The sequence below is a fragment of the Podarcis raffonei genome, chromosome 10 (genome assembly GCF_027172205.1).
Source record: "Podarcis raffonei isolate rPodRaf1 chromosome 10, rPodRaf1.pri, whole genome shotgun sequence".
NCBI classification, from domain to species: domain Eukaryota; kingdom Metazoa; phylum Chordata; class Lepidosauria; order Squamata; family Lacertidae; genus Podarcis; species Podarcis raffonei.
The window spans coordinates 58,565,073-58,590,589 of record NC_070611.1 but is presented as its reverse complement, the minus strand read 5'-3'; the positions used below and the strand labels follow the sequence as shown (position 1 = coordinate 58,590,589).

Here is a 25,517-nt window from a genome sequence, read left to right as displayed (position 1 = left end):
ATACAGCAACAAATCCAAGTCAGTCAGTTCCTGTGTACTCAAAGTTCCCTGGCAATTTTGTGTGGGTGGGTGTGTAATGCTCAAATCTTGCATGTGTGCAACTGCAGGAAACACCAACATTGCACCAATGTTTTACAGAGCAATTGTAACATCTAAAGCTGCCCCCATTTGAGGTTCCGATACACATACACAGTGATTTTGAGATAAGTGTGCAAATGCATATGATGGCCACATTTTACATGTTTTCTGCAGCAAACACTGTACAGTACAGGTGCTTCCCACAGCAACTATAGCATGTGGAACTGCTCTGATTACATTAGATGTTGCAGGTATACTGCCTGCCTTACAACCATATGACTAGACAAGAAACAGGTTTCGGTGTCATAACATAAATGACAATGAGAAGGAAGGGAGCAAATTAAGCTGCTTTACACTGTGTTACACAATTGGTCAGTTGAGTTCAGTATTATCTAATCTGATCAATAGCGATTCTCCAAGGTGTCAGCCAGAAATAGATCTTTCCCAGACCTGTTAACTGGGACATGCCAGGGATTGAATCTGGGACCTTCTATATACAAAGTGCATATGTACCATTGAGCTATGGTCCCTCCCCCAGAACAAAAAAACCCAAACATATAAAGCAAAACTAACATCATTATGTGCACCATGGACACCCTACAACTTATCATCTCAAGAAACTAAATTTGTCACTAGAACTTTTGGTAGTAGTGTCTGCATCTGGAGGTACAACGTGCTCCATGGGTGTTAATCCTTTCTTCGAAGTGGTTGTTATGCTATCCTGAAATGCACACCATGCAATACATACCGTATATACAGCATGACTTCAGTAGGATTCCATCCTAATGCCACAACATGGCATAGGAACCTGGTTGAGTGTGACACTTTCACACTAACACCCTAATAATCCTAACACTAGTGCTCTGCTATTAGCTTTGGCTCCAGTGCAGAAAACTTTCCAAAGAGTTTCAGAGGATTTCTCTATTTTAAAAAACTGTTCCTGGGTACCCAACCCAGGGTTTTTTCTAAAACAAGAGGAGTGAGGAACTTCAGGATCAAGGGCCAGGCCTCTCAATCCAGTTCTTGGGATTCTGCCCAGGCCACTTCGCTTCCTGGCTGTTCCCTGTGCCTTCCTTAAGAGCTTTTGCCCAACTGGAATATGTGCCTGAACAGCAATAATGACTCCTGCTTGCCTGGATGAAGAGATGTGTGTGATGATACAGAAACCAATGGCATTTGCATGGCTAAAAAGAGGTCTACTATACAAAGTAAGAGTCACAGCCATTGCTTCACCCACTCTTTCCTCTGACACCACCCACCACTGGCCCCTGGCATGTTGCCAACAAAGGGATGTGGTCCTCGAGTTGAAAAAGTTTCTCCACCCCTGCTCTAAAGAGGATCCAAAATTCTTTTATGGACTTTCCCCCCCGCAAGATATTGCGACAGCCACAAGCACAGAAGACTTGATAAGAGGATCAGACAAATACATGGAGGAGTAGACACCTATTAATAGTTGTGAGCTGGTGTAGCATGATGGTTAAGAGACTGAGTTGTGAATCAGAAAGTCCCAGTTTGTCCCAGTTAGAAGCTTGCCTCTGCAATTAATTCACTAGCGGCCTTAGGCAAGTAACTCTCTCAGCCTCAGTCTACCCATTTGCAATATAGTGACATGAATACTCTCTTACCTTACAGAATTATTGTTAGGCAGGGTGGGGGAACATGTGGCTCTCCACGGATGTCACTAGAGTCCAACTCCCAGCAGCTTTAGCCTTCATTGCCAATTCATAGCATTAACCACAACACCAGACTAGGCATCAAACAGCTTATCCCACATGGCAGACTGCAGTAATAGAAACACATATTTGCTGTGTTCTCCAGGAAACAGAAGATCTAAGCAGAGAAACATTTACATTTTCCTTGAAGTAGCAGTAAAGGTTTGCCCACTAAACTCAAAAGCTACAATCAGCACAAGGAAACAAAATCTCAAGTTACAAAATGATAGGCACAGAGTCAAACAGCTGCCAAGCCTCAGCTCTTAAGTGCTGGTGGTGGATCATGAAAAAAAGGAACATTACTCCCTTTGAGAATTTTCTCAAGGTCTCTTTTGGAATCATCAGACTTGGTTCACAAGTTGCCATAGATCTCAAATGGTATGTGGGATGATTCCAGGTCCCACTGTGATGTATTTGTTTAGGCACACATACAGAGAGAGAGAGAAAGAAAGAGCACAAATTGGAGGCAGATAACTGTTTAGTATTTCCTTTGCACTGTCAAGGGTTTATTTTCTCCTTTTGTAAAAGGTAAACTGAGCCTAAATAAGAGTGGGAGAACAGGCTTGCCGAAATCCTCAGGGGAAGCAATCTAAGTTATATCTGTTGGAGGAAAGCTGTGAGCAACCAACCAAGGTCAGCCCACAACAGGCCAGGAAATGCTTCAGCAGCAGCAGCAGCTGCAGCAGCCAGAACCACAACTTGAGCCTGACCACATGTCAACCAGGGACACAGAATACCGACTGAAGAGCTTAAATTTAGACAGGTAAACAGGCAAGAAGGAAGAGTGTTGGCACCTATTCGGGCTTAGCCAGACAGCCAAGATGTGTGAATCAAGTAGCAAAGACTGTGCAGTGGCACAGGTGGCCCCTGGGGCTGACAGAGGGGCCTACAGTAGGTGGCGCCAGAACCAATGACAGGTTCTGAAAGGCAGACCCAACTGCTTGTTCCCATCCTCAACCGTGCTGAGTTCTACAAAGGCAACACTGAGGCTGCAAAGGAAGAAGCCAACAGCAGTGCTATGTTCTGTTCCGGTTCTAAGTCAGAAGACAGGGAAGGTTACGAATGTGGGATTTCCTGCATGCAAGGCATATGCTCTACCAATCCCAAAGTGTGGTCCATGGTCCACCAGTTTCATGCAGGTGGTTCACAGAAGCAACTCTGAGGAGTGGCGGAGCTATGTGCATGTGAGAAATGTGTGTGAAGAATGGGGGGCACAGGGGCTTCTTCTTCAGTCTTAGAACCTGGCCAGGACTGACCAGAAGTGATGTAGGGAGAAGGCTCTGTCTTTCTCAGAGGAATACAGCTGTGGCTGGCAGCAAGATGTGGAAGGTCAAAAGAGGGGGAAAGAGTCTGACAGGGCACTTGAAAGGAGTGGGGAGTCAATATATGGAAATGAAGGAAGCAGCGAGAAGGGGAAGAAGCTGAGAGAGTGAACGCAAGATGGAGTGACTCAAAAGTGGGAGCTGTTAGCTAATAATAATAATAGTCAACGTCTAAAAATGGATTTGTGGTTGAAGAAGGGAGATTGAAAAAAACACAAATTAATAAATGATCAAGAAAATAGTAACAAAGATGAAGCAAGAGTAAAGGAAGAACATATCAAGGGGAAATGCACCTCTAGAAGGATTTTTAAATTGTATTAAATTTAAATCCTTTTGTTTCTTATTGCATTTTATTGTGTTAGAGTTTGAATTCCATATAATTAAAAAAACAGTACAACTGCTAAGCAATAGGCAGAAAACTCATTAAGTAGTATAGCAAGACCCTTACCAATTTGCAAGTGGTCTGGGGGGCAGAGAGAGTGTGGAAACCTCTGCTCTCTCACTGAGCTATGATCCTTCTCCAACATATTGAGGGGACACAGGACTGTGGCAGCCAATGCCCTTCAGTGTCTGGTTAAGCCTAATTCACTGCTATTGGGCATAACAACAACAACAAACAAACAAACAAATTTATTATTTGTACCCCGCCCATCTGACTGGGTTGCCCCAACCACTCTAGGCAGCTTCCACAATATGGCTTTCATATCAGTTGCTGGTTTTTTTTTCTTGTCCCCCTTCCCATCTTAACTGAAATAATAGTGGCATTATTTAGCATAGAAGAAAACAGTAAGTGGCATTATAAAACAACTAAAAAGTCCCCCCCCCCATTGCCAATGTTAAATCAGCTGTGGAAGTCCAAGCAAACAATGAGTGTTGGCATCACAGAGACTCTCTGAAAGATTATATGCACTTAAGGCTGATGCCTTATCGTAGTTCACAGAACCTTCCCCTTTCCTAACCCTGCTATCAGAGGAGATGATGAAGACAATGTAGGAGGTCATGCTTAGTAAAGTGTGTTATTGCACTGCAACCAATATCGTGTTGATATTTATGACACCCCAATCATACATCATATCATCATCATCATCATCATCATCATCATCATCATTATTTCATTTATTTATATTCCACTAAAACCAAAATAGGCTTCTAAGCATTTAACAAATATAAAACCCCATTACATACATACAATAAAATGTAACCATTCACAATGAAAATATACAATATAACAATTCCATTCAAACAGCACAGTACAGTAATTAAAACAGGAGATTCAGGTCAAGAGATCAAGGGAATACCTATATAAAACAGATACATCTTCAATAGGTCACAGAATGCCAGTATAGATGGGGGGGGTCTCTCAAATTTCAGCATGCAATGCATTCCATAATATTGGGGCCATCACTGAAAAAGCCCATTTCTGTGTCACAAGTCAATGAGTCATGGCAAGATTAAGATCAACCAATGGAACCTGAAAAATGTCCTTGCCAGACAATGGAGGGGAAGTCACTGCCTCCGGTAACCTGGTTGAGAGTTGTTTATGGCTTTATATGTAAATAGCAAGACCTTAAAACCAGTCACTAATAAGCAGCTAGTGGGGACCTGTTAGCATGGGTGTTCAGAAAGGGTGTTCAATATTTGATGAATGTATTATTGGATTGAAAAATATAACATTGTTCCAGTTTTAAAAGTTGGGTGCAGTTTAGTCAATTAAATAAATCTCAACCATTTGAAGTAATTTCCCTGTTGATATTAATGGGAATTACAAAAGTTTAACATTGGTGGGATAGTGGCCATTGTTCCTTGTATAGTTGGAAAATACAATGTCCTGGCAACAAAAGCAATGCATTAAGGGGAAACACACAGATAGTGCACACAGCATGTGAAAAGCAAAGTGCAGATTTGATTTCCCCCCCTTAAATCAGTGTTTTTCACCAGAAACATTATCATGACCTGGCCTAATATAAGACAGTACAACCGTCTGATTTTGAAAACCCCACACCTTGCAAAATCAGAAACTGGAATTACTGTGCATAGTAGGTGGCTTAGACCATCTCAAACCAATGCGGGTGGAGGGGGTGTCAAAAGTGCAGAGAATACCAAAAGAAAGAAGAGGAGGAAGAGTACACAAAACCTTTAAAACTACATCACTGTTAAGGGTTAATATCACAAAATGGAAACACAGAGCAAGTCTGAAGACAGCCAAAGGAGATGTGCTGTATAGTATTACATCTACTACTAGATGAACTAAGAAGGCAGGCACTCCTTCCTAATAGAGAGGAATCTCTTTCTGATACCCTTGGGCACAGAAGCATAAGAGATGAAGCCTGGGAACGCAGGAAATCTGGGGCTGGAGTAAGGCCAGGCTGCCTGTCCAATTCTGCCTCCTACTCTGAATTGGCACTTGGATCTCACAAAGTTTCCCTCTTCATATACTATTCCAATTTCTTCGACAGAAGAAATGAAAACCTGCTTTCATTAATTGTTGGCACATTTACTTCCATGTTCCACATACTTTTTCCCCCTTTTAAAATCACATTAATTTTCTCAGTACCAAATTCTTAAATTTCTCTACGTACAGCTTTGCTTTCTCTCTCTTTTTGCCGCTTAGCCCCTTGGTTATTGAAAAAGAAACCCACCTTAGTTTGACATGAACTACATAAACTGATATATATGCACAGAGCATATGTATGCACTGATGAGAAATACATATGATATTCAAAACTGGCAACTGGCAGCCTGGGAGTGTGATCTGTCCCACAAAGCTACTTGGAAGTGTTTATCAGAATGATTAGCCCTATCTTCGCTGGAATGATAGACAAGTTCCTACACATATTTTCCTGGCTGAATGGAGAATTAAAATGCAACTGAGTATATTCCCAAACCCAACAAAGGAGCCAGAAATGTGTGTGTAGCCCAGTAAACAATGCTGGGATTCTGCAAATCACCTGTTGAGGAGAGAGTGCAGGGGCCTGGATTCAACTCCTACTTTCCCACCCAAAAGTTGGTTGGCAAGAATTCAGCTTTTCTTTACTTTCCAGTCAGGTTGTAGGTACACAGGCTCAGCCATTCCACATATAGGTTACTGGATTAGGACCATTGACAGTATATTTAAAGTGTTGAAAAGAAGCAAGGTTATCTTCCTTTTTCCTTCACAGCCTGAAATTTGAGGAGCTGTCACTTAAGTGGCAATCCTATGCATACTTACCTGAGATAAGTAAGCCCCACTAAGATTTCCCTGCTGAATATGCATTATGCAACTTGTGCTAATCACCTATTCAACCCTATTTCAAACCCCCCTCCCTGAAAATAAGGCTGCTCATTGCATGGGAATCCGAACAAATGTAAAAGTTAAACAGAAAAGGTATCTATGAACATACACACAATTCAGTAAGTTGGAGTTGGACAATGCAGAGGTGCACTTTGAATGCTAAAATGGCACACCTGAAATAGAAAGTGAAAAGGGAAGGGCAAATCCCAGGGCCAGAGAAATGCAAGATGCACACATTGCCACATTTTTATGCCAGGAGTTATCTTAAGTATTATACAACCTTAATCAAACAGAAGAATATGTGGACAGGTCACAGGCTACTTGGTCTCATTTTATCCTACCTTAAGGTACAAGTTGCCCTGGGTCAGATTTGGCATGTGTGAGTATTTATTGGAATCGAAAAAAATACAAAAGAGCTGGGATTTCATTCATAAACAAGAATAAAATCTACAGACAGAACCTGTAAAAATCATGCCTGGAATCTGGATTATGTTAAACAAATGGTTGAGTACTGCACAACTATTGTGCCAAACATCTGTACTTGTAGAAAATGTTCATTTTATCATGATATTGAAAGCACTGCTGTATGATTCCACAGAACACATTATCAGCACACCAGACCATGTCACTGCCACACACCCACTGCTTAGAGGTAAAAGTAATTTTACAAGTATTTAACCTGCAGTATGGATATTTTAAAAGCCCAAATTTGGAATAGTCAATTCATTCCAGTAGTTTGCAGTGTGTTTTTGGTTGAAACCAGTGAATTTCCAGAATGCATCCCACAACCAAAGCAGCTCCATACCTTTTTCATGTAACTGGCTTTGCAACACACAGAGGCCAGGATAGGTGTCTGGAAGGGTGCTGGTGAAGACAACTAGACAAAGGTACCCCTCAGGGAGAACAGGATCTCAGAAGCTTTCCAGTGAAGTTTTCCCCTTGCTGTAAAAGTCACCACCTGACTTTGTCTTTTACCATTCACAGTGCACCTCGCTGAAACTAGAAGATTCCACCTCCCATCTTCTATAATTGCTGGTCATCTAGACTTTACATAACTACCAAGGACACACCCTCAACAGATGTACAAAGTTCCCCTCACCACACACACTGGCCTGCCATCAACTATAAGAGAACAAAACAGACTGCAGGCCAGGAGCATTGAAGATGCAAAAGACTAGGGCTAGACACAGATGCAAGATAAATAATAGGGTGGCAACTTAAAGGGGTTTAGGCCAAGTTGTCTGTGAAATGGTAAAGCAGCGTGTTTTCTGGACTTGCACCATTATAGGCTGCAGTTCTAGCCTCATAGGATTAAACCCTCCTCCATATAAAAAATCCACACAGCAAGAAGAAGAAGAAGAAGAAGAAGAAGAAGAAGAAGAAGAAGAAGAAGAAGAAGAGGAGTTTGGATTTGATATCCCGCCTTTCACTACCCAAAGGGGTCTCAAAGCAGCTAACATTCTCCTTTCCCTTCCTCCCCCACAACAAACACTCTGTGAGGTGAGTGGGGCTGAGAGACTTCAGAGAAGTGTGACTGGCCCAAGGTCACCCAGCAGCTGCATGTGGAGGAGCGGGGAAGCGAACCCAGTTCCCCAGATAACGTGACTACCGCTCTTAACCACTACACCACATTGGCTCTCAAAGAAAAAGGTCTGGTGGAAGGGTTCTACCTCAACTGGTCTCCTATGTGCAGAGAACTATTTTTGTATAGAGGAGCATTCAGAGACTCGCAGTCCAAACTGGAACAGCATAAACACAGGTTTGTCGCCTCAATGAGTACTAGGTTCAACTGGTTTATTATTGTGTGAGCTTTTTGTAGGCAAGAGTATACATGGATCAGGAGCGTAAGTGGGAGAGATATGAAGACCCTAATATCGTGTACCACCCCAATAACTTCAGTAACAAATCAAGGGTACTTGTTATTCCTATTTAGGAAAGTTGATTCCACCTGCAGCACATAGATGCGTCAAGAATAGTTACATTCCCACATGGAGCGTTAACCACATGGTTTATAATTAGGTCAATTAGTCAAGAATACAAATACACCTGTCTAGGCAGATTATAGATATAAAATACACACACGTGTGTACATGTATGTATGCATGTGCTATATCTATCTATCTATCATCTATGAGACTAGGTGTTAATATGTCTGCATTATGTATCTGTGTGAAATAAGAAGCTACGTAAGTACAAGTGTGGCAAAAAAGAACAGCAGTATGTTGGGAGTATGAGAACTTGCATTGTTAAGCCACATGTCCCATAGTCTGACCTTCTATAAGCCACCTAGAGAATGTAAATTTAATAAACAATAATAATATCACTTGAACATAATAATGGTAAATACAGGACAATAATAGAGGTATATATTGAACCCCAGTCAGATTTACAGTCAACATCCACTTAGTCTTGTGTGGTTGAGTTACTGTGGTACACTTTACATGTGGCCAGCACTACGAACAGATGCATTTCCCTTTTGCAACACAATGGATTAGGACCAAACTACGCATGATGCAGGATAACTGTGACTGGAACTCCCAGCATATTTCTTAAAGTTCAAAAACAGCTGTGACTACAGTGGAAAGGTTAGATTGTGGTAGTGGAACTGGGGAAAAGAGCGTGCTTAACCTTTCCCCTTGCGCCATTTTCCTGATCAAAAGATCCCCATCCTGAATCAATTCCCTCACTTTTGGCTGCTCCTTTTAAGCTCTAAAAAGAGGCAGGACTCCAGATCTTGTTAAAACTTGATGAGCTAAAGTTGGCTTCAAGAACAGTGTCATCGGCCCTGGCTTCATGTGGCCACTACCTGTTAACAAATGGAACTGTCTTCAACAGAGGCAACTGAGACATTGAAATTGTAGAGTTGACAGAGACCTTGAGGGTCATCTAGCCCCACCCCCTGCAATCCAGGAATCTCAACTAAAGCATCCATGACAGATGGCCATCCAAGATCTGCTTAAAAACCTCCTTGGAAGGTGAGTCCCCTACCTTCCAAGGGAGTCTGTTCCACTGTTGAACAGCTCTTATGATCAAAGCTCCTCCTGATGTTCAGTCACAATATTCTTTCATGTAATTTGAAGCTATTGGTTTGGGTCCTAGCCTCTGAACAAGCTTGCTCCATCTTCCAGCCCTTCTGATATTGGAAGATAGCCATATCTCCTCTTCTCCAGGCTAAACATGCCCAGGTCCCTCAACAGTTCCTCATAAGGCTTGGTTCCCAGTCCCTGTTATCACCTTGGTCAGCCTCACCCTCCTCTGCATACATTCCAGCTTGTTAATATTCTTAAATTGTGGTGCTCATACCTGGACACAATATTCCAGGTGGAGTCTGACCAAAGCAGAATAGAACCCCCCAGCTGGCAGGACTTCTCCTAGGCCTCACACAGAGTACTCTCTCAGTCATGTCACCCAAGAGCCTTTTAACCAAGACATGCCAAGGGGTTACTGTCTCCTCTAGCTCAGTTTGACTTCCAGTGTGTGAACATCATACATTTAAAGAAAACAGTAAATTGCTTGGCAAGATCTGAGCAAAGGCTCATCTAGTCCACACAGATGCCTCTCATACACCCACAAACAGGGCACAAAGACAAGCATAATCTCTCATCAAATGCATCCAGCAGCTGGTTCAGCAGCTGCTTTGGACCATGACTCTCACCTGCCCCTTTGCAGTCCAAAACATCTAGAAGACACCAGGTTGCCAAAGGCTTTAGGAGCTGAACTCCGCCTCTGAGATTTCATTACAAACAAATTGAGAGCCTCACTTTCCAAGGTTATCTTGCCAATGACAGGCCATAAAGTACAGGTGATGAGAGAAGAGTAATTTAAAGAGAGACTTAAAAGCACCTTCCTTCCACAGTGTCTTGAGAGGATCAGTGCCACAAGCATCCCTTACAGGTTCTGAAGAAAACAGCAGCTGCCCTCCCGAGGTTGTGAGCAGCTCCTACCTACCCATGAGGCACTCAGTCTCCACCTCGTTAAAAGTACTGTAAAGTGCTCAGCGACCACCCAAAGTGCCCTGCATTGGGATGGGGCTGTGCAGGGCAAACTGTTCACCCCGGAGTCTGGGGCTCCACCAGACAGGCTGAAGGGATGCCCCAGCAGCAGCAGAGTAGTCCGAGAGCTCACTCAGCTATCCTCTACCTGACAGGATGGCAAAGCACCCAAGACCAGTAAATGTACCAGGGCAAAAGACAGCTGGAGGCTGTAAAACAAGGTACGAGAAAGTTGGTTTTCCTTTGGTGGATGAATACTCCAAAGGCTGTGAGTGAAGAGAAAGGTTATTTTCCTCACTCTCAACATTGCAATCCGATTTGTTTTCTTGCTTGGAAGCTTCCCCAGTCCTCCCCATCCACCAGCAATCCCTGAAACCCGTCAACAAAAGCAGGATTTGGAGACTGCTCCTGTGTAAGTTTCCTACAGACTTGAGACTGCAATCCTAGTCACCCCAGGAGTAGACAGGGTTAAGACAGCACTGTAAACCCTCCTGAGTTCAGTGGAGCTATTCTCAAGGGAAAGTGCTGCCTTAAAAGAATAGATGTTGCTGGAGCTCAAACCTGCCAGACTGTCAGGCAGATGCACCCTCCCTCTTGCAAAAACTTCCCCTAGTTTAGTTGGTGGGGATTCTGTCACCCTCCATAAGGATGCTGGACTGCAGCTGCCAATAATCATTCCTGATCATTGGCTACGCTGCTGGGGCCGATGGGCGTTGGAGCCCAACAACATCTGGAGGGGCACAGGTTACGCACCCTTCTTCGAGCAAGTCCCACCAGTGTGGCGACCAGCCCTCGGCAACAGAAGCGCGCTGTGCCCGCTCGCCAAGACGCTCTTTCCCCGCTACTCAAAAAAGGGAGAACTCTCCTCCTCCGCTTGAAGCAGGGCTAAATTCCGGCCCGGGCCGAGACACCAACCCGGACCAGCTTTTCAAGGCGTCTCCGCAGGAGTGAAGTCCCGCCGAGTCCAATGGGACCCCCGGCCAGCGCGCCAAGAGCCACAGCCGGCGCGAAGCCCGCCCTCCGCCGCAAACCCGCTCCTTGTCCGGCCGCGGCGGCGAGGCGCTTCACCCCGGTCCTGGCCCAGGGGAGGCGGGACACGTGTTTGCGTCTCCGTAGGGGCAAGAACGCGTGAAGGCGGGTTCTGAGGGAGAGGGAACTTTGTTTCAGCGAAAAATAGCAAGGCGCGCACACTTCCCTCCCCACAACTCCCAGTCAGGGAGGCCAGGCGCCGGGGCTCTTCGCTCGGGGCTCCTTCCTTCTTCCCCCCTCCGGCGCCCCGGCGGTGACAAGAGCGCCTGCCCGGGCCCTCCGGCGCTCGCCCTGCGAGGGGCGCCCCCTACCTGCATCTCTGCGCTTTCCAGCCCCGCGACGTCGATGGCTGCGGCTAGTTTGCCTCTCGGAGTGTGTGTGCGAGTGGGTGTTCTCCTCGCCCCGCTCGAGTTAGTCCCGGCGCTGCGCAGGCAGCAGGTGAGTCGCCCTTTGGCAGCGCGGAAGGCGCCGGGCCAGGCAAGGTCAGCTCGGAAGCCACCGGGGACGCGCCCCCGCGCTCCTCTCCAACGGGCTGGATGCGCCCCTCTCCGCTCGCGCGCTTCTGGCTGGCCGGCCGGCTGCAGCAGCAACAGGGGCAATAGGCATCCACCGTCGCCGACGCTCCCTCCCTTCCTCCTGCCCGCGGCGGGCGGCTGGCTGGCTGGCGCTCTCGCTTTCTTTCGGGCTGCTGCTGCAGAAGGGATTTTGCACCAGACAACTTTTAGGCCGGTAGGAGTTTTGACTACAGCGGCGACAGTAGCAGCAGCAAGACGGCGCCGACCGTAGTGCAAAGGGTCGGAGCAAGGCGAGCCGAACCGATCCCGGGGGCTCAGGCAGCAACCTCCGCCCCGCCTCCCCCCACGCCCCGCGCCCGCCTCTCCCTCCCTCCCAAGCACCCCCTCCTACCCGCCCCGCGCGGCAGCAGCGCCGGCGATGGGCACCACCCCGGGGCAACCCCCCTCGCGACACACACCGTGTATATAGCCCTCGCTGTCATCCTGTCTCATCCACTTTAGATTGCCACCCTTCTTGCTGGCGTGGCGACACTGCTGTCCCGTGAGGAACTTCATAGACCTTCCTTTTCATTAAAGCCCTGACCCCTTCGCTCTCCCCAGTCTTCCCTACTAATCTTCTCTCTCATCCTCTCCTTCCGTGGAACAGCCCCTCTTCCTGCTGCCTCATTCCCCACTCTCCAAGATTCCCCCGAGCCTGGAGCTTGCTCCTGTTCTCATATATACTTGACATTCTTTCCTCCCCAACCGATTAAACTAGCACACTCTCAACACCACTGAGTTCCCCACTACCACCTGACCCCACCACTTGTCCCTTCCACTAACATACTATCCAATCCATCACCAGGACACATCTCACCACCACCACCGCCCCCCATATGAGTCCCTTGATGCAGACACATGCTAAAAGTTGACACTCAGTGCCTTTCACCCCTTGTTCCTCCCTGTTGTAGACTCAGCTGCTTCAGAGGAGCAAAAGGCAGATGAACTGCTCTTCCGCTGCCCATGCACACACACACATGGGCAGTAGAGCTGTAGAGCTTTGCAGTGCCTTCAACTCCATTGGAAAAGCAGGCATCTGCAGTCCAACATTATTCACTTCACAGAAGCAGATATGCAGGCTCTTAAAAACTGACGGGAGGCTTCAACTGTTTCAGGAACCAGGAATCCATGATCTGGGATGGGATAAGATGGGAATGGAAAAATGGGGCTCTAGCAGATGGTGACAGTGTTTTTGTGGCACCATAAAGGAGCACAGAAAGAAGAAACGCCATGGTACAGCTGCATCAACACAACTGGACGCCTTCATCTGCCCCAGCTGCAACAAACCATGTCTTTCTCATATCTGTTTCTACAGCCACAGCAGGTGCTGTAACTCTCCAATGGTTTGACTTTATCCCTGAAGGCGCACTCTTTCATTGTCTCCAGAAACAAACAGATGCTAACCAAAGACGTATGAATTTATTGTGGCATAAGCTTTTGTGGATATTACCTATAAGTTGACATGGAGATGTGTGGGCGGTGGATAGGATTGTATGCAATGGCGTCAAATGGCAATGAAATGTCTGTGGCAATTCAATCAAAGCTTAAACATACACAGAATAAATACGTTAGCTACTCATTACAGCAGTAATTGAGGATAAACACAAGCACTCCAGTATCCCTAGTGTTTAACGCAGTCAAGCAGTGTCCCTAGCAAAGGAATTGCCCATTTTGAAGCTGGGATTGTAATACAAATATTTTAGGTGGAAGGCCTACCTGCCTACAAATGAGGAACTACAATGATAATGGAGCAGGAATTTTAATGCCTAATTGTCAACCTAATATTAAGAACATAAACATAAGAAGATCCTGTGGGATCAGGCCAATGTCCCATTCAGTCCCGTGTCCTGTTCTCACAGTGGCCAACCACTGGGAAACCCATTGCCTATGGGAAACCCAAAAGCAGAATCTGAGTACAAGAGTACTCTCCCCTTGTGTGGTCTCCATTAAGCAAAGTTAAATGACTTAGTTGTGCTATGCCAGCTAACTCTTGCAGCCTCAATCAGAAATTAGTACCCCTGAGTTTAATGAGCCTTACCTCACTTATGGATAAGATTGTCAGTGGCATCAGTCTGAATGCTGTGCATTTCTGTTCAGATCTCACTTGCCACTGATTTTTTGTCTGGTATAAATGACTATCTTTAAGTAAGCTTGTAAAATATAAGCAGAGCACATCTATTACCATGTGTGGGCCCCACTGTAGTAGAAGCAGATGTTTCCTTGCACTCCTGCCCATGTGTTCCCCACTGTATTGTGAGTGTGAATTTTGACACTAGCATTCTTTTCTATGGACGTTCATGTGTTTTGCAGCTTGAATTCCTGGCAGTGACTCCTGTGGCACTGTATCAGTTTTCATCCAAGTACTTCAACTTACCTAGATGGTGGATAGGAATTGTATTTGTTTTCTCGTCACTCCAACAAGCATTATTGATCTCACATGATGCTGGTGCCACAAACACTCATCAAAAGTGTCCCAAGAGGATTTTGCCCACCATCGATACCCTAGGACTTAACATTCCCCTTTGCTGGGGAAAGAAACATGACACTGCCTGAAGCAGGGATTGCCAAATTTAAAGGAGAAGCACCAGCCAAACTGCATGGAACCGCAGTTGCACCAATACTTGCAAATTGCTCCAGTCAAATTGCACTGGTTCCAGTTCTGTAGTTCAGATATGTTGCCTGAATATGGAACTGGAATTCCAATACACATACACAAACAAATACACGTATCTTTGATTAGGGGACACTGATCCGTCTATCCTCTTGTGCTGACTGGGAAGTATCTGTTCCCTTCCTCATGTGTGTGACAAGAAGAATGCTGTCCTAAGAACACCTGCAGGAAAGTGTACTATTGAATTAGTAGCACTTGCTTTCTGGTAAATTATCAGAGACATACTGCGGCTATATCTAGAAATCCACCAGTATAAGGCATACAGTGCTGGACTCTAGACAAATAATTTCAATCTATGCCTCAAGAACGTACACATAAGAGCCAACATGAATACCAAAAGAGTAGCACATGGAAGCAATGAGGCAATACACTGGGCAGCTGACGAGCTGATCCGTTCATTTTATTGTCTCTCTGACAATAGTAATCTGCTTTTCAAGACCTAGCTTGGGCGTCTGCATTCTGGCACATGTACTGTGAAACATTTCCATAAAGCAAGAAGAGTTTGGAGAGGGAACTCCCCTGATTAATACACACACACACACACACACACACACACACACACACACTGAAATTATAGTAAAATGCATGAAAGGGAAGAACACCAAACACTGGGCAGGATGCCGAACTCTAGTGGTGCCAGGATTTACATAGTGAAAACAACAATCTATGCTCAAGTGCAGTGATTAACAAATACGGCTAGCCAACCCTGCCCTTGCCTCCACATCTGTTCCTCTGTGTCGATAGTTCCTGAGGAGGTTACACATAAAAAGCACACGGGTTCCATAATTTGATACCAGCCTCTCAGGTCTTAAAGAGGCAACCAGGTGTCAAATTCAACAGAAAAATATATTTATTGTGCATATATCAAAACCTCAGGCCATCATGATAATCAAATCATCCCTATAGGCTACTGGTCTTCAATTGGCGGGTTGGGTCACAGCCTGATCCAAGGTGGGTCACAACAGGAGCACTACCAGCATGCGAACATATGGGAAGAGGTTATATTTATGTTTGTTCCCTATCTATACCTGAATTTCCAATTCATCTTTCTTTATTATTATGAAAAGTGTGTAAATGATTCACTCAGGTCCTACTTGAAGGTTCCCATGGGCATCTGGCTGACCACTGTGAGAACAAGAGGATGGGCTAGATGGCCTGATCCAGCAAGGCTATTCTTATATTATAGTGTCCAAGACTTAAAAAGAGAATTATACTTATAGATATTTACAGATGTGAAAACAGCCCCCATGCCCCCATATATCACCTTGAAAATTAGCATCCCAGTAAGGGATGAATAAAATCTTTTAATAAACTTGGATTTGTTTGTTCCTTCTTTCAGTCTTCCGACATGTTTTGTCAACAAGGATATTGTCCAGATCCAAGCCTATCCAACATAGACCTAACAGCAGAAAATGTCCAGAAAGTTGCAATTCAGATTCTAGCTGGAATTAACAGACATGTGTTATCAGTTTGCAGTCTTCTTCCAACATTTTAAAAGAAGTTTTTAGATTATGAATGTAGGCAAGTAGTATCCCTGATCTTCTCCAGAATGTCTTTCCAAAATCCAAGAATCACTAACTTATTCAAAACAAATATGCCATCCTTGTGGCTAGAGTTTGACAACAGTATATTTCTCTTTCTGCCCATTTTACTGTTCCCCTTTCTTTTCTCCAAAACTCTTCAAGAGTGTTCTAGCGAAGTTGGACCAGTTCTGTACTGCCTAATACCAGCCTTCGTGCATAGCAGAAGGGTGGGGAATCTGTGGCCCTTCAAGAAGTTGTTGGACTACAACTGTCTTCAGTCCCAGGCAACTTGGCTAATGCTCAGGGATGATGGGAGTTGTAGTCAAACATCTGAAAGGCCACAGGTTCCCCACCCGTCATGCAGCAGCTCTGCCATGCATTCAAGTTCAGATTTTTGTTGTTCTTTAGCCATGTTATAAGCTAGAAACAGACCTCAAGACTTGATGCCAAGCGTTTCCAGGGTGAAAACTGTTCTTGGTGATCTCAGCCTCCTGAGGCAGAAGGGTGTTCTAATTGTTGCTGGCAAGTTTACATACCATTGTTATTGTTACAATTGGCTGTGCAGATTTTAAACGCCTTCTTTATTTTATAATTTGTAATTAAGGAGAGATGTAATTAGTTTCAACTTTTAATGCAATTAGGGGGCACTGCAAATAAAATTACTTTCTGTTCTAATTGTGCTGGAACTGGAAGCTACATGCTTGCATGTGTTGCAATAACATTTATTGATATGGATTTCCATCAGGGCCGGCTCTACTGTTAGGCAGAATGAAGTGAACACCTCAGGCAGCAGACGATGGGGGAAGCAGCAGTGGCAGCTCCAAGGCCAATTCCTCTTTGGAGGACAGAACTGTGTGTGCCCCATGGCCTGTCCAGGACCCTCTAAACTACCCTGCTGCCCTCAGGTGTGGCAAAGGTTGCAGCTGCCAATGATTTAAGTAAGATGCAGCTGCCAGTAGTTGGTTTCTGTACATAAAATGGGGATGCCATCCTGTCCTTCACCTCAGGTAGCAAAATGTCTTGGGCCAGTGCTGATTTCTATCCTCCAAGTCGTTCAGGATAACAAACATGGGGTTGTCCCATTTTATCCTCACAACAAACTTGCGAGGTAGGTTGGGCTCAGATATAGTGGCTTGCCCAAGGCAACCCTTTGAGTATTATGGCTGAACTGGAATTTAATCCCAGCCTTTCCAGCTGAAGTCCAATAATATCCACTATATCAAGAGTGGGAACGTTTGGCTTTCCAGACGTTGCTGGACTCCAAGCCAGTGGTTACTATTTAAGAGTGAAGGGAATGGCAGTCCAATTATCATTGGAGAGCCACAGGTTCTCCAGCCCTGGTTTAAGCACATATGATGTCATTTGTCCACTTCCTTCCTTCCCTGCCCTTAACTTCCTGTTCTTCTATCTCTTTCCCCATTGCTTATTTTAGTTTGCAAGCTCCCTGAAGGCAGGGAGACCTGTCCATTTTTGCTTTCCCTGGTATAAGACACCACATATACGGAAGACAATTTATTAATTATTTTCTATAACCAGGTTGCATTTAAGGCTACTCATACTTACGAGTAGATACAGTGAAATTAATAGACACAACTTTAGTTCATTCCTTTCAATTGGCCTATTCTGAGTGAACGTTAGTTGGATACAACCCATCATCGTCAAGAGCACTGATCAAGGAGACTGGATATTAGATAGCTAATAGATATTTTCTCCCATCTGTCTCTCAACTCAAACGCTGTCTGGGTTCCAAGCCTCACTTCTTGCTCAAGGTAGAACTGCTGATTGTGTGATATTTTTTGAGAAATGGGTCACCCTCAATACTAGTGATTCAATAAAAAATGAAGAGAATTGAAGGCTTTGTCTAGTTTCCTTCATAACCTAACATGTTTTCCATCCTTGTCCCCTCTTCGGCAGAACCTCCTATCTTTTGTGATACAGCAAAAGGGAGGGGGGAATCAGTGGGGGGGAATAGTAACCCAGATTTTCCTTCATCCCCCCCCAACCCTTGGGTAAAGAAAGAAGGAGCCATTGTCCTCAGGACTTTATAACCAGAAACATAATAGCTATTATAGCAAATACCAGCTAATTAGAGGGAAACATTGCCTCAGCTTTGCACTGGCTGGAGCGAGTGTTTGGTGCCAGGTTTTCTCACCCCAAGGTAAATGTGTTTTATGAGATGGGATGTTGGTCTCCATGCATGTCTGCAGAAACTTAACACTTTGGCTCCCAGGCATCTGCGAGGGGAACTTTGTTCATGGGCCTGTTGCAGCTTGGCTAAACATTGCCAAGTTCCATGTAGGGCAAAATATCATGTAGTTTTAAGAACTGTGTGCAGTTGCCAAGCTTTCTGGACCCACAGGCACATCTGGAATTTTGAGAAAGTGCTGTAGGCACTTGCTCCTCTGGTGCATCTGCCCCTACCTCCTCCAAGTCATTCAACCCCACAGATAATAGAACGAAACAAAGTTGTCAGCGCACACACTTTGCTTTTCAGCTGCAGTGAATTAAAATGGATCCTCTTGAATTTGCATGATTTTACATGAAGTCCCCCCACAAAAACACCATCGGATTACAGTTTACAGTCATCCAAGGTGCAGATCCTCTTCATAATTTATACATAAGACAAATCACATCTATACTGATTGTACTTTTCAGCATAAGAAGAGTCTGCAGGATGATGATGAAGATTTACATTTATATCCTCCAAGGAGCTCAAGGTGGCATACATATGTCTCTTCCCCATTTTATCTTCACAACAACCTTGTGAGGTAGGTTAGGCTGAGAGGCAGTGACTAGCCTGTGGTCACCAAGTGAGATTCATGGCTGAGTGGGGATTGAACCCTGGTTGCCAAGTCAGCACTCTCTCCAGCATCCTGTTCTCATGGTGGCCAGCCAGACGCCTTTGGGAGCACACAAGTAGGACCTATGCGCAACAGCACTCTCCCCTCCTGTTGTTTCTGGCAACTGGTATTCAGAAGGATTACTGCCTCCATAGCCATCAGGGTTAGTAGCCATTGATAGTCTTCTCCTTCATGAATGTACCTTATCCTCTTTTAAAACCATCCAAGTTCGTGGCCATCACTGCTTCTTCTGGTAGTGAATTCCATAGTTTTAACTGTGTGTTGGGCAAAGAAGTACTTTATTTTGTGTACCCTGAAACTGTCCTGAATTGTGGTGATGCCTTGTACAAAAATATGAGGATCCATGAGGACCTGTACCTTGGATCCATGATTTTAAGCTGTGAAAAGTGTTGCAAAGCAGCAGGTCTGTGATTTTTATGGATCAGTCAATGGAGACAGATGTGATTTGACAGTGGTTGGAGACTATTTTCATTAGGGATGGGGACCTCAACAACCTATGTTTCACTCACCCCCAAAATGGCCTACACTGCTGAGTCACAGCTGTCAGGGTAACAGCAAAGGGGCTATCCATGAGATAAGACAGCTTGTTCGCATGATCACCAAATGTTTGAATTTGTTTGTGTGCTTCCACTAAGTATATATATTTTAAATCTTGTTTTTAGGTCTGGGACAAAAAGATTAAGGAGGATGGAGCACAATACCTCAAGGGTCTACAAATACTTTCAAAAGATTGAGGAAAGAAGAGGATGACCAAAGATTTGTCATGCTTTCTGAGGATTGGCCGAGAAACAATTTAGGTAGACGTGGCATGCTGAAGTTAAACATTAGATAGAATGACCTAATACATGTATTGAGTACTGAATGTATTGAGATTAGCCATGCTGCAAGCTGGGGAACAGAAGATGAGCACTGCCAGAGCAGCCTAATACAGGGATGCAACACAGGAATGCAGAGAGATTGGCCATACCTACTGGGGTGGATGGGACTTGTAGATCAACAACAAAAGTTCCATATTCCAGTCCAGCATCCTGTTTCCCACAGTAGCCAACCAGCACTAGAGGCTCGTCCATGAAGACAAACGGGATGCTTTCTACCAACCTCAACCTGCCTTTTGCTATCCCTCACCCACTTGCTGAAAAGCAGGTCTTGCCAGACGCCCAATCTTGGCCATTCATAGACTTATCCTCTATCAATTTGCTTTTCTTTTCCACCACTTTTTTCACTGCCAAAGCACACTGAGCTCACGTTATGAAGCAAGATCTCTTGCCAGGGTTTCCACAGCCAATTTAAACAGCCTAGTGTAGGATAGGGCACTGCACAGGCACATAATCAAGAGCCATGAAACTGCAATGGCATTGCAAGCGGTGATGTCCTTTTAACACAGAACTCTGCAGCTGTGTTGGCAATAGCCTCCATCATCATTACACTGCTGTAGACTAAGAGTTGCACTGTGCCAAGTTAGGTGGAGGGACTGTGTGTAATATGGGATAATTTACACTGCAGTCAAAAGGCATTGCAAAAAAGAATGCACTCCAGTCAAAAGGCATTGCAGCCACCGTAAAGCATTCCATGTCAATGCAAACTTTCACATCTTTTGTAATGTGCAATGGACTTACTCAGCCTAAGATGACAGTGTAACAGCATCTGGGCAAGCTACTGAGGCTGCTTCCAAACTGTTACTGTTTTTTGCATTGGGGCTCTAATTGCACAGCTAAAATTTACTGGCATTGAAGGAGGTTCAGCACTTTTTTTTTTAATGAACTTTTGCCATACAGAAAGTGATGGGGAAATGCACTGGAAAGTGTAAATGTGGGTATAGGATGGTATATACCAACAACAACAACAACATCCCCACAAACAAATCAGAATGAATGCTTAATAAATAGGAGACATATATCACTCAAATTTTGCAAGCGGATCAGGATGAGCATTCATCGAGAGCAGGCCTGAAGCAACCTGAGAGTATCTGAAGCTTATGCACATGCTTGTTCAAATCTAACTTAACAAAACATTTTCTGTAGACACAGAGAAAGTTTAAAACTTTTGATTCAACTGAGGAATAGTAGGCAGAGTAGACAGCTGGTGCCCTTAGACTACCCAGTCAGCTATCAGTTCTTTGAATAGGATTCTTCCTGAAATGATAGCCCAAGCACATCAGGAACATAGAGCTAATCCCATATGGGCTGTAAAAGCGAAACCAGGAAACAACAAAAGTGGGGAAAGAGTGTGAACTTTGCCTTGTGACCTGGGTGGGCCTGGAATGTGGTTGACCAATAATTATAGCAAAGGATCCCCAGTCTCTACATGGACTAGATGATCCCCAAAGATCCCTTCCAACTCTACAGTTCTAAGGTCCATGTGCTAGTAGTGGCACATGGCTTAAAGAGTACATAGCATCAGATTGTTTTCAGAGGACGATGTTAACTCCTGCTGAACACCCTGGATAGAGATGTCAAGAAGGCTAAACAATTCTGGAGGCTGGCTGGCTGGGTGGGTGGGTGGGTTGGGGCCAGAAGGGATCCCGTTCTTGCAATATCAGTTTTCTTTAAACCTTGCACTGGAGGTGATTCTCAGGAAATGTGTGTGTAATATTGCAGCATGTCCCTGGTTTCTCTCCCTGGCTTATGGTAAAGCACACACTTTGCATGCACAAGGTTCCAGGCTCAATCCCAGCAGATCTAGTTAAAAGAATCTCTGATTAATAGGCTGCTAAAAAAGGTCTCTGCTAGAGACCTTGCAGAGTGGCTGCCAGTAGCAGTGGAACAGGGGTGGACAGAAGAGAGATTGGGATCTACCAGTCAATTTCTGCGTGCTTCTCAGCAGATTGGCAAGGTTTTCCAACTCCAACCCCTTCTTCCATTCAAATTAGGCTCCTGAAATTAAGATAGATTTTTTTTGGGGGGGGACCAGGAGTAGATTCATGTATGACAGAACTTTGAACTTCTTATAGTACTGAAAACCCTATCTTCTAGTCATGTAGCACATAGAGCAGGTGTTTGGGAACTACAACTCCCATTCTCCCTAGCCACGGGCCATGCTTGCTGCAACTGATGGGAGTTCTAGTTCAGCAACATTTGGAGGGCCCAACACCTGATATACAGCTACCTTTTACTGTAGCGGAAGGGAAACTATTTTGACCCAAGGCTACATTGCACTTGTTGCAGAACACTACAGCTGACCTACAGGAGTGGGGAGAAAACAGGAGCCCCAGTTAGGGATGAGGGGGAAAAGTCAATTAAGTTTGCATTTAAAAGCAAACCTACCTGATTCGCTCTTTCCAGAACGATATGTGAACCAAAACACAGCTATCCTTTGAAATTCCCCCTTCTCCAAATTTTGCAGTACGATACAGTTATTTAGCTAAGTAATGTGCACAAAAATGGATATATTTGTAAAAGTTATATATAAATAAATTACCTTAGGCAAAACTGTATACAGTAACATATAGCTTAGGAGAAATTTACACTAAAATGCTGTTGAATTTTCATGATGGCTTTTTAAAAAAATTATAATCATTCTATATTTATTTATACCCTGCCTTTTTCCCTTATAAGACTCAAGACAGTTTACAGATAAAAACAAGAATCACTAAAAACATAGAAAAAACAACAATTAAATAAACAATTAAACATTAATAAAATAAAAGCTATCTACGTACATAAAATCTATTCAAAACTTATGAATAATTACAATAAAAATAACAATAAATTACAAACGGATCTGAAAATGTGGAGAACTGAATTTAAGAATGGAAAAATCAGAAACTGAGAGAAACAGAAATTGACAGATTTACTCGTTCAGCTGTAAAATAGCACATTCACTCTCCTACATACCCCATTTCCTACTTTGGGAAATGGCAACATCAAGGTGTGGAAAGGTTGAGAATAATTTAGATAGGGACTGGGGAATAGGTAGACTCCAAGCATTGTTGGACTTTGACTTCCTTCAGCCCTGACCATTGACCCTGTGGCTGAGGGATGATGGGATTTGAGTCCAGCAACAATGGGAGAGACACAAGTCCCCCTCCTTAGTTTAGTTCTTTCCAAGAATGGAAAAGTTTTCCAAAATTGAAGAATTTGGGGGATGGGGGAGTGGAAGAGAAAGCCCTTCACTCCATCACAGCAAATGTACACAAAGTGAAGGCCTCTTTTAAATTACCACCATGTTGCTGATTTTTTTTTAAAAAAAACCACCATCAACAATTAGAACTGGTCCTTATCTGAATTGGCAAACAACCCATTTCCAGTTTCTTCCTCCCCCCACCCCATGGGAACCAGTCAGCCTCCCCAGAGCAGAAAAGGTCATGTGACCTGAATATGTAGGACAGACTACAAAAGGGTGGGATTCTGACTGACAGTTCCTAACACTAATGCTTTTTTAAGTGCCAGAGGTATCTTGTTTGCTGATGTAGTAGAACGGGTGGTCCTTCGCTCTTGGAACTGGAGCTGAAGTGGTGTACTCTCCACAACGAGATTTCCTCGCTGACCCTTGGGGGATGGAGTCAAGGAGAAAGATGGGCTGTGTAACCTACAGATCTTACTAGCTATATATAATTTGAACTGCTTTGGTTAATGGGAATTTCCATGCCCTAGGCACAACACTCAGAACCATTGCAGTTTCCCATCCGATATCAGTTAAACAATGTTTCTTAGACAATACTACATAATGAAAGACAAACTGTCTGGCCTCAGTTCTGGGAAACATCAGTGATGAGACACTGAGGTTATTTGGGACAGGCCAGCATTCTTTTAATCAGTGCACACACAAAAAAACCATACGCTTTCCCCCATTGATACAACTTAAATTAATCTTGATGTACAAGTTATAAACCAAGCATTTGATGGTTGCAAGACCATAGCTATGAGGAGCAAAAAGGACCCTCTCCAGATGTGTAAAGAAAATTTAAAAGCACACATCTCATTACCCAAAGACTTGAGAGCACAGTGGGCATGATCAAGCTAAGGTTAAAAACTTTTGTCATCCTGCTGGATTATAATGGGCAGAATTCAAGCAGGCATGTTTGTGTGTGTGTGGTTTTACAATTCCTTCATTTGAAATGATTCTGGAACATTTGAGGTGGCAATTCTGAAGTCTGATGGGATGGGGTGGGACGGAGAATGAGGATCATTCCACTAGGAAAGTAAAAATGCTTACATTGACTCATTAGCACTGCTTTGAATTCAACCCATAGTGTGAGTTACTCAAACTAAACTAGTACAATTCTTCAGAATATTTAACCACATTTCTAGTGATGGAGACTTTTCTCTGCCTTTTATCAGGCATTCATCAGCTCTGCAGTAGGATCTTTCTGCACCTGGAGGAAACAGTCCATCAAGCTGACACGCAGCATCCCAAAGGCTTAGTTCATTTAGTTCACATTGATTGCATGCCAGGACCCAGGGCACTGCAATAATCTTACATAGAAAATATAAAGGTATGTATAATATAATATGGCTGCTACCCTCCATATGACTCCCTCTCTTGTTCCCAAGTAGGGGTCTTCTGCATGTGTGTACCTGTGGGGTGCGGTGGGGAAGTTTAATTTCCAAGCAGTTCTTGGAAATAACTGGTGTTGTGGAGTGGAATCAAGGAAAGAAGAGAACCTAATCTGATATAAGGCAGCTTCCTATTTGTTCACCTAGCCCAGTATTCTTTGCCTGGCAGTGGCTGTCCAGGATTTCAGAGAAGATTCTCTCCCAACCCTATCTGGAAATGCTGGGAATTTAAATTAGGACCTTCTTCATGCAAAACTCAGCTGTTACTGAGCTACAGCCCTTCCCCAAATGATGGTTGTATACATGCTGATGGTGTTACGTGCATTTGTGTGCTGGCTGATGAGAGTTGTCATTCAAAAACATCGGGAAGGCATCGTATTTGCTATTCTTGCCTTAGAAGAGTCCATCTATTTTTTATTTATTTATTTAACTGGATTTAGTTACCACTTAATCAATTATAACCTCTAAATTGTTTACTATAAAACGTTAATTAAAATAGTCATAAACTTGAATGTTAAAAACCAGTTAGCCTAAAAAATTATCAAAATATAAGTAAAACCAACAGCTGTGAAAAATAAAATTACATGTCTATTGTATATTCTGAATATCAATGGCTCTCCAAAGTCTTAGATAGAGATATTTCCTGACCCTTTTACTTGACATTATTTGAAGTGGAGATTGAATCTGGGTTCCCATATGTGCAAAAGATGTGGTTTACCAATGAGATGAGGTCCCTTTCTTTGGCTACATGACTTCACAAACCATTCAGATAACAGGATGTGCTCTGTCTAGTGCAGGAGTTTTGTCCTGCCCTTCCATCCATGTTTATCTAAAGAAAGGGAAGACTAGGCAGAATTGCCAAACAGCCTCCTTGTGACGTTGCCAAGAATGTATGGCTCTTGTAGAATCCAGAGAACTGGGTTTCTATTTTCTTTGGGCTTAGCCTTAATCAAGCAATTACAAATACAGAATCGTTTATCCAAATGGCCCTTGAGAATATTCCAAACAT

At 44.0% G+C, this 25,517-nt stretch overlaps 1 protein-coding gene across 2 annotated transcripts in view; it reads right to left on the bottom strand.

Moving 5' to 3' along the window:
• Positions 1-25,517, bottom strand: part of WNT5B (Wnt family member 5B) — a 125,374-nt gene that overhangs the window by 82,427 nt on the left and 17,430 nt on the right. The window contains exon 1 of one of the 2 annotated variants that reach the window (XM_053406538.1): positions 12,378-12,414. The exons of the other annotated variant lie outside the window; for it this stretch is intronic. Within the exon in view, the coding sequence (XP_053262513.1) occupies positions 12,378-12,401 (24 nt within the window). The 5' untranslated portion in view covers positions 12,402-12,414. Of the gene's footprint in view, positions 1-12,377; positions 12,415-25,517 lie in introns of those variants that run through there. 2 annotated transcript variants of the gene reach the window in all.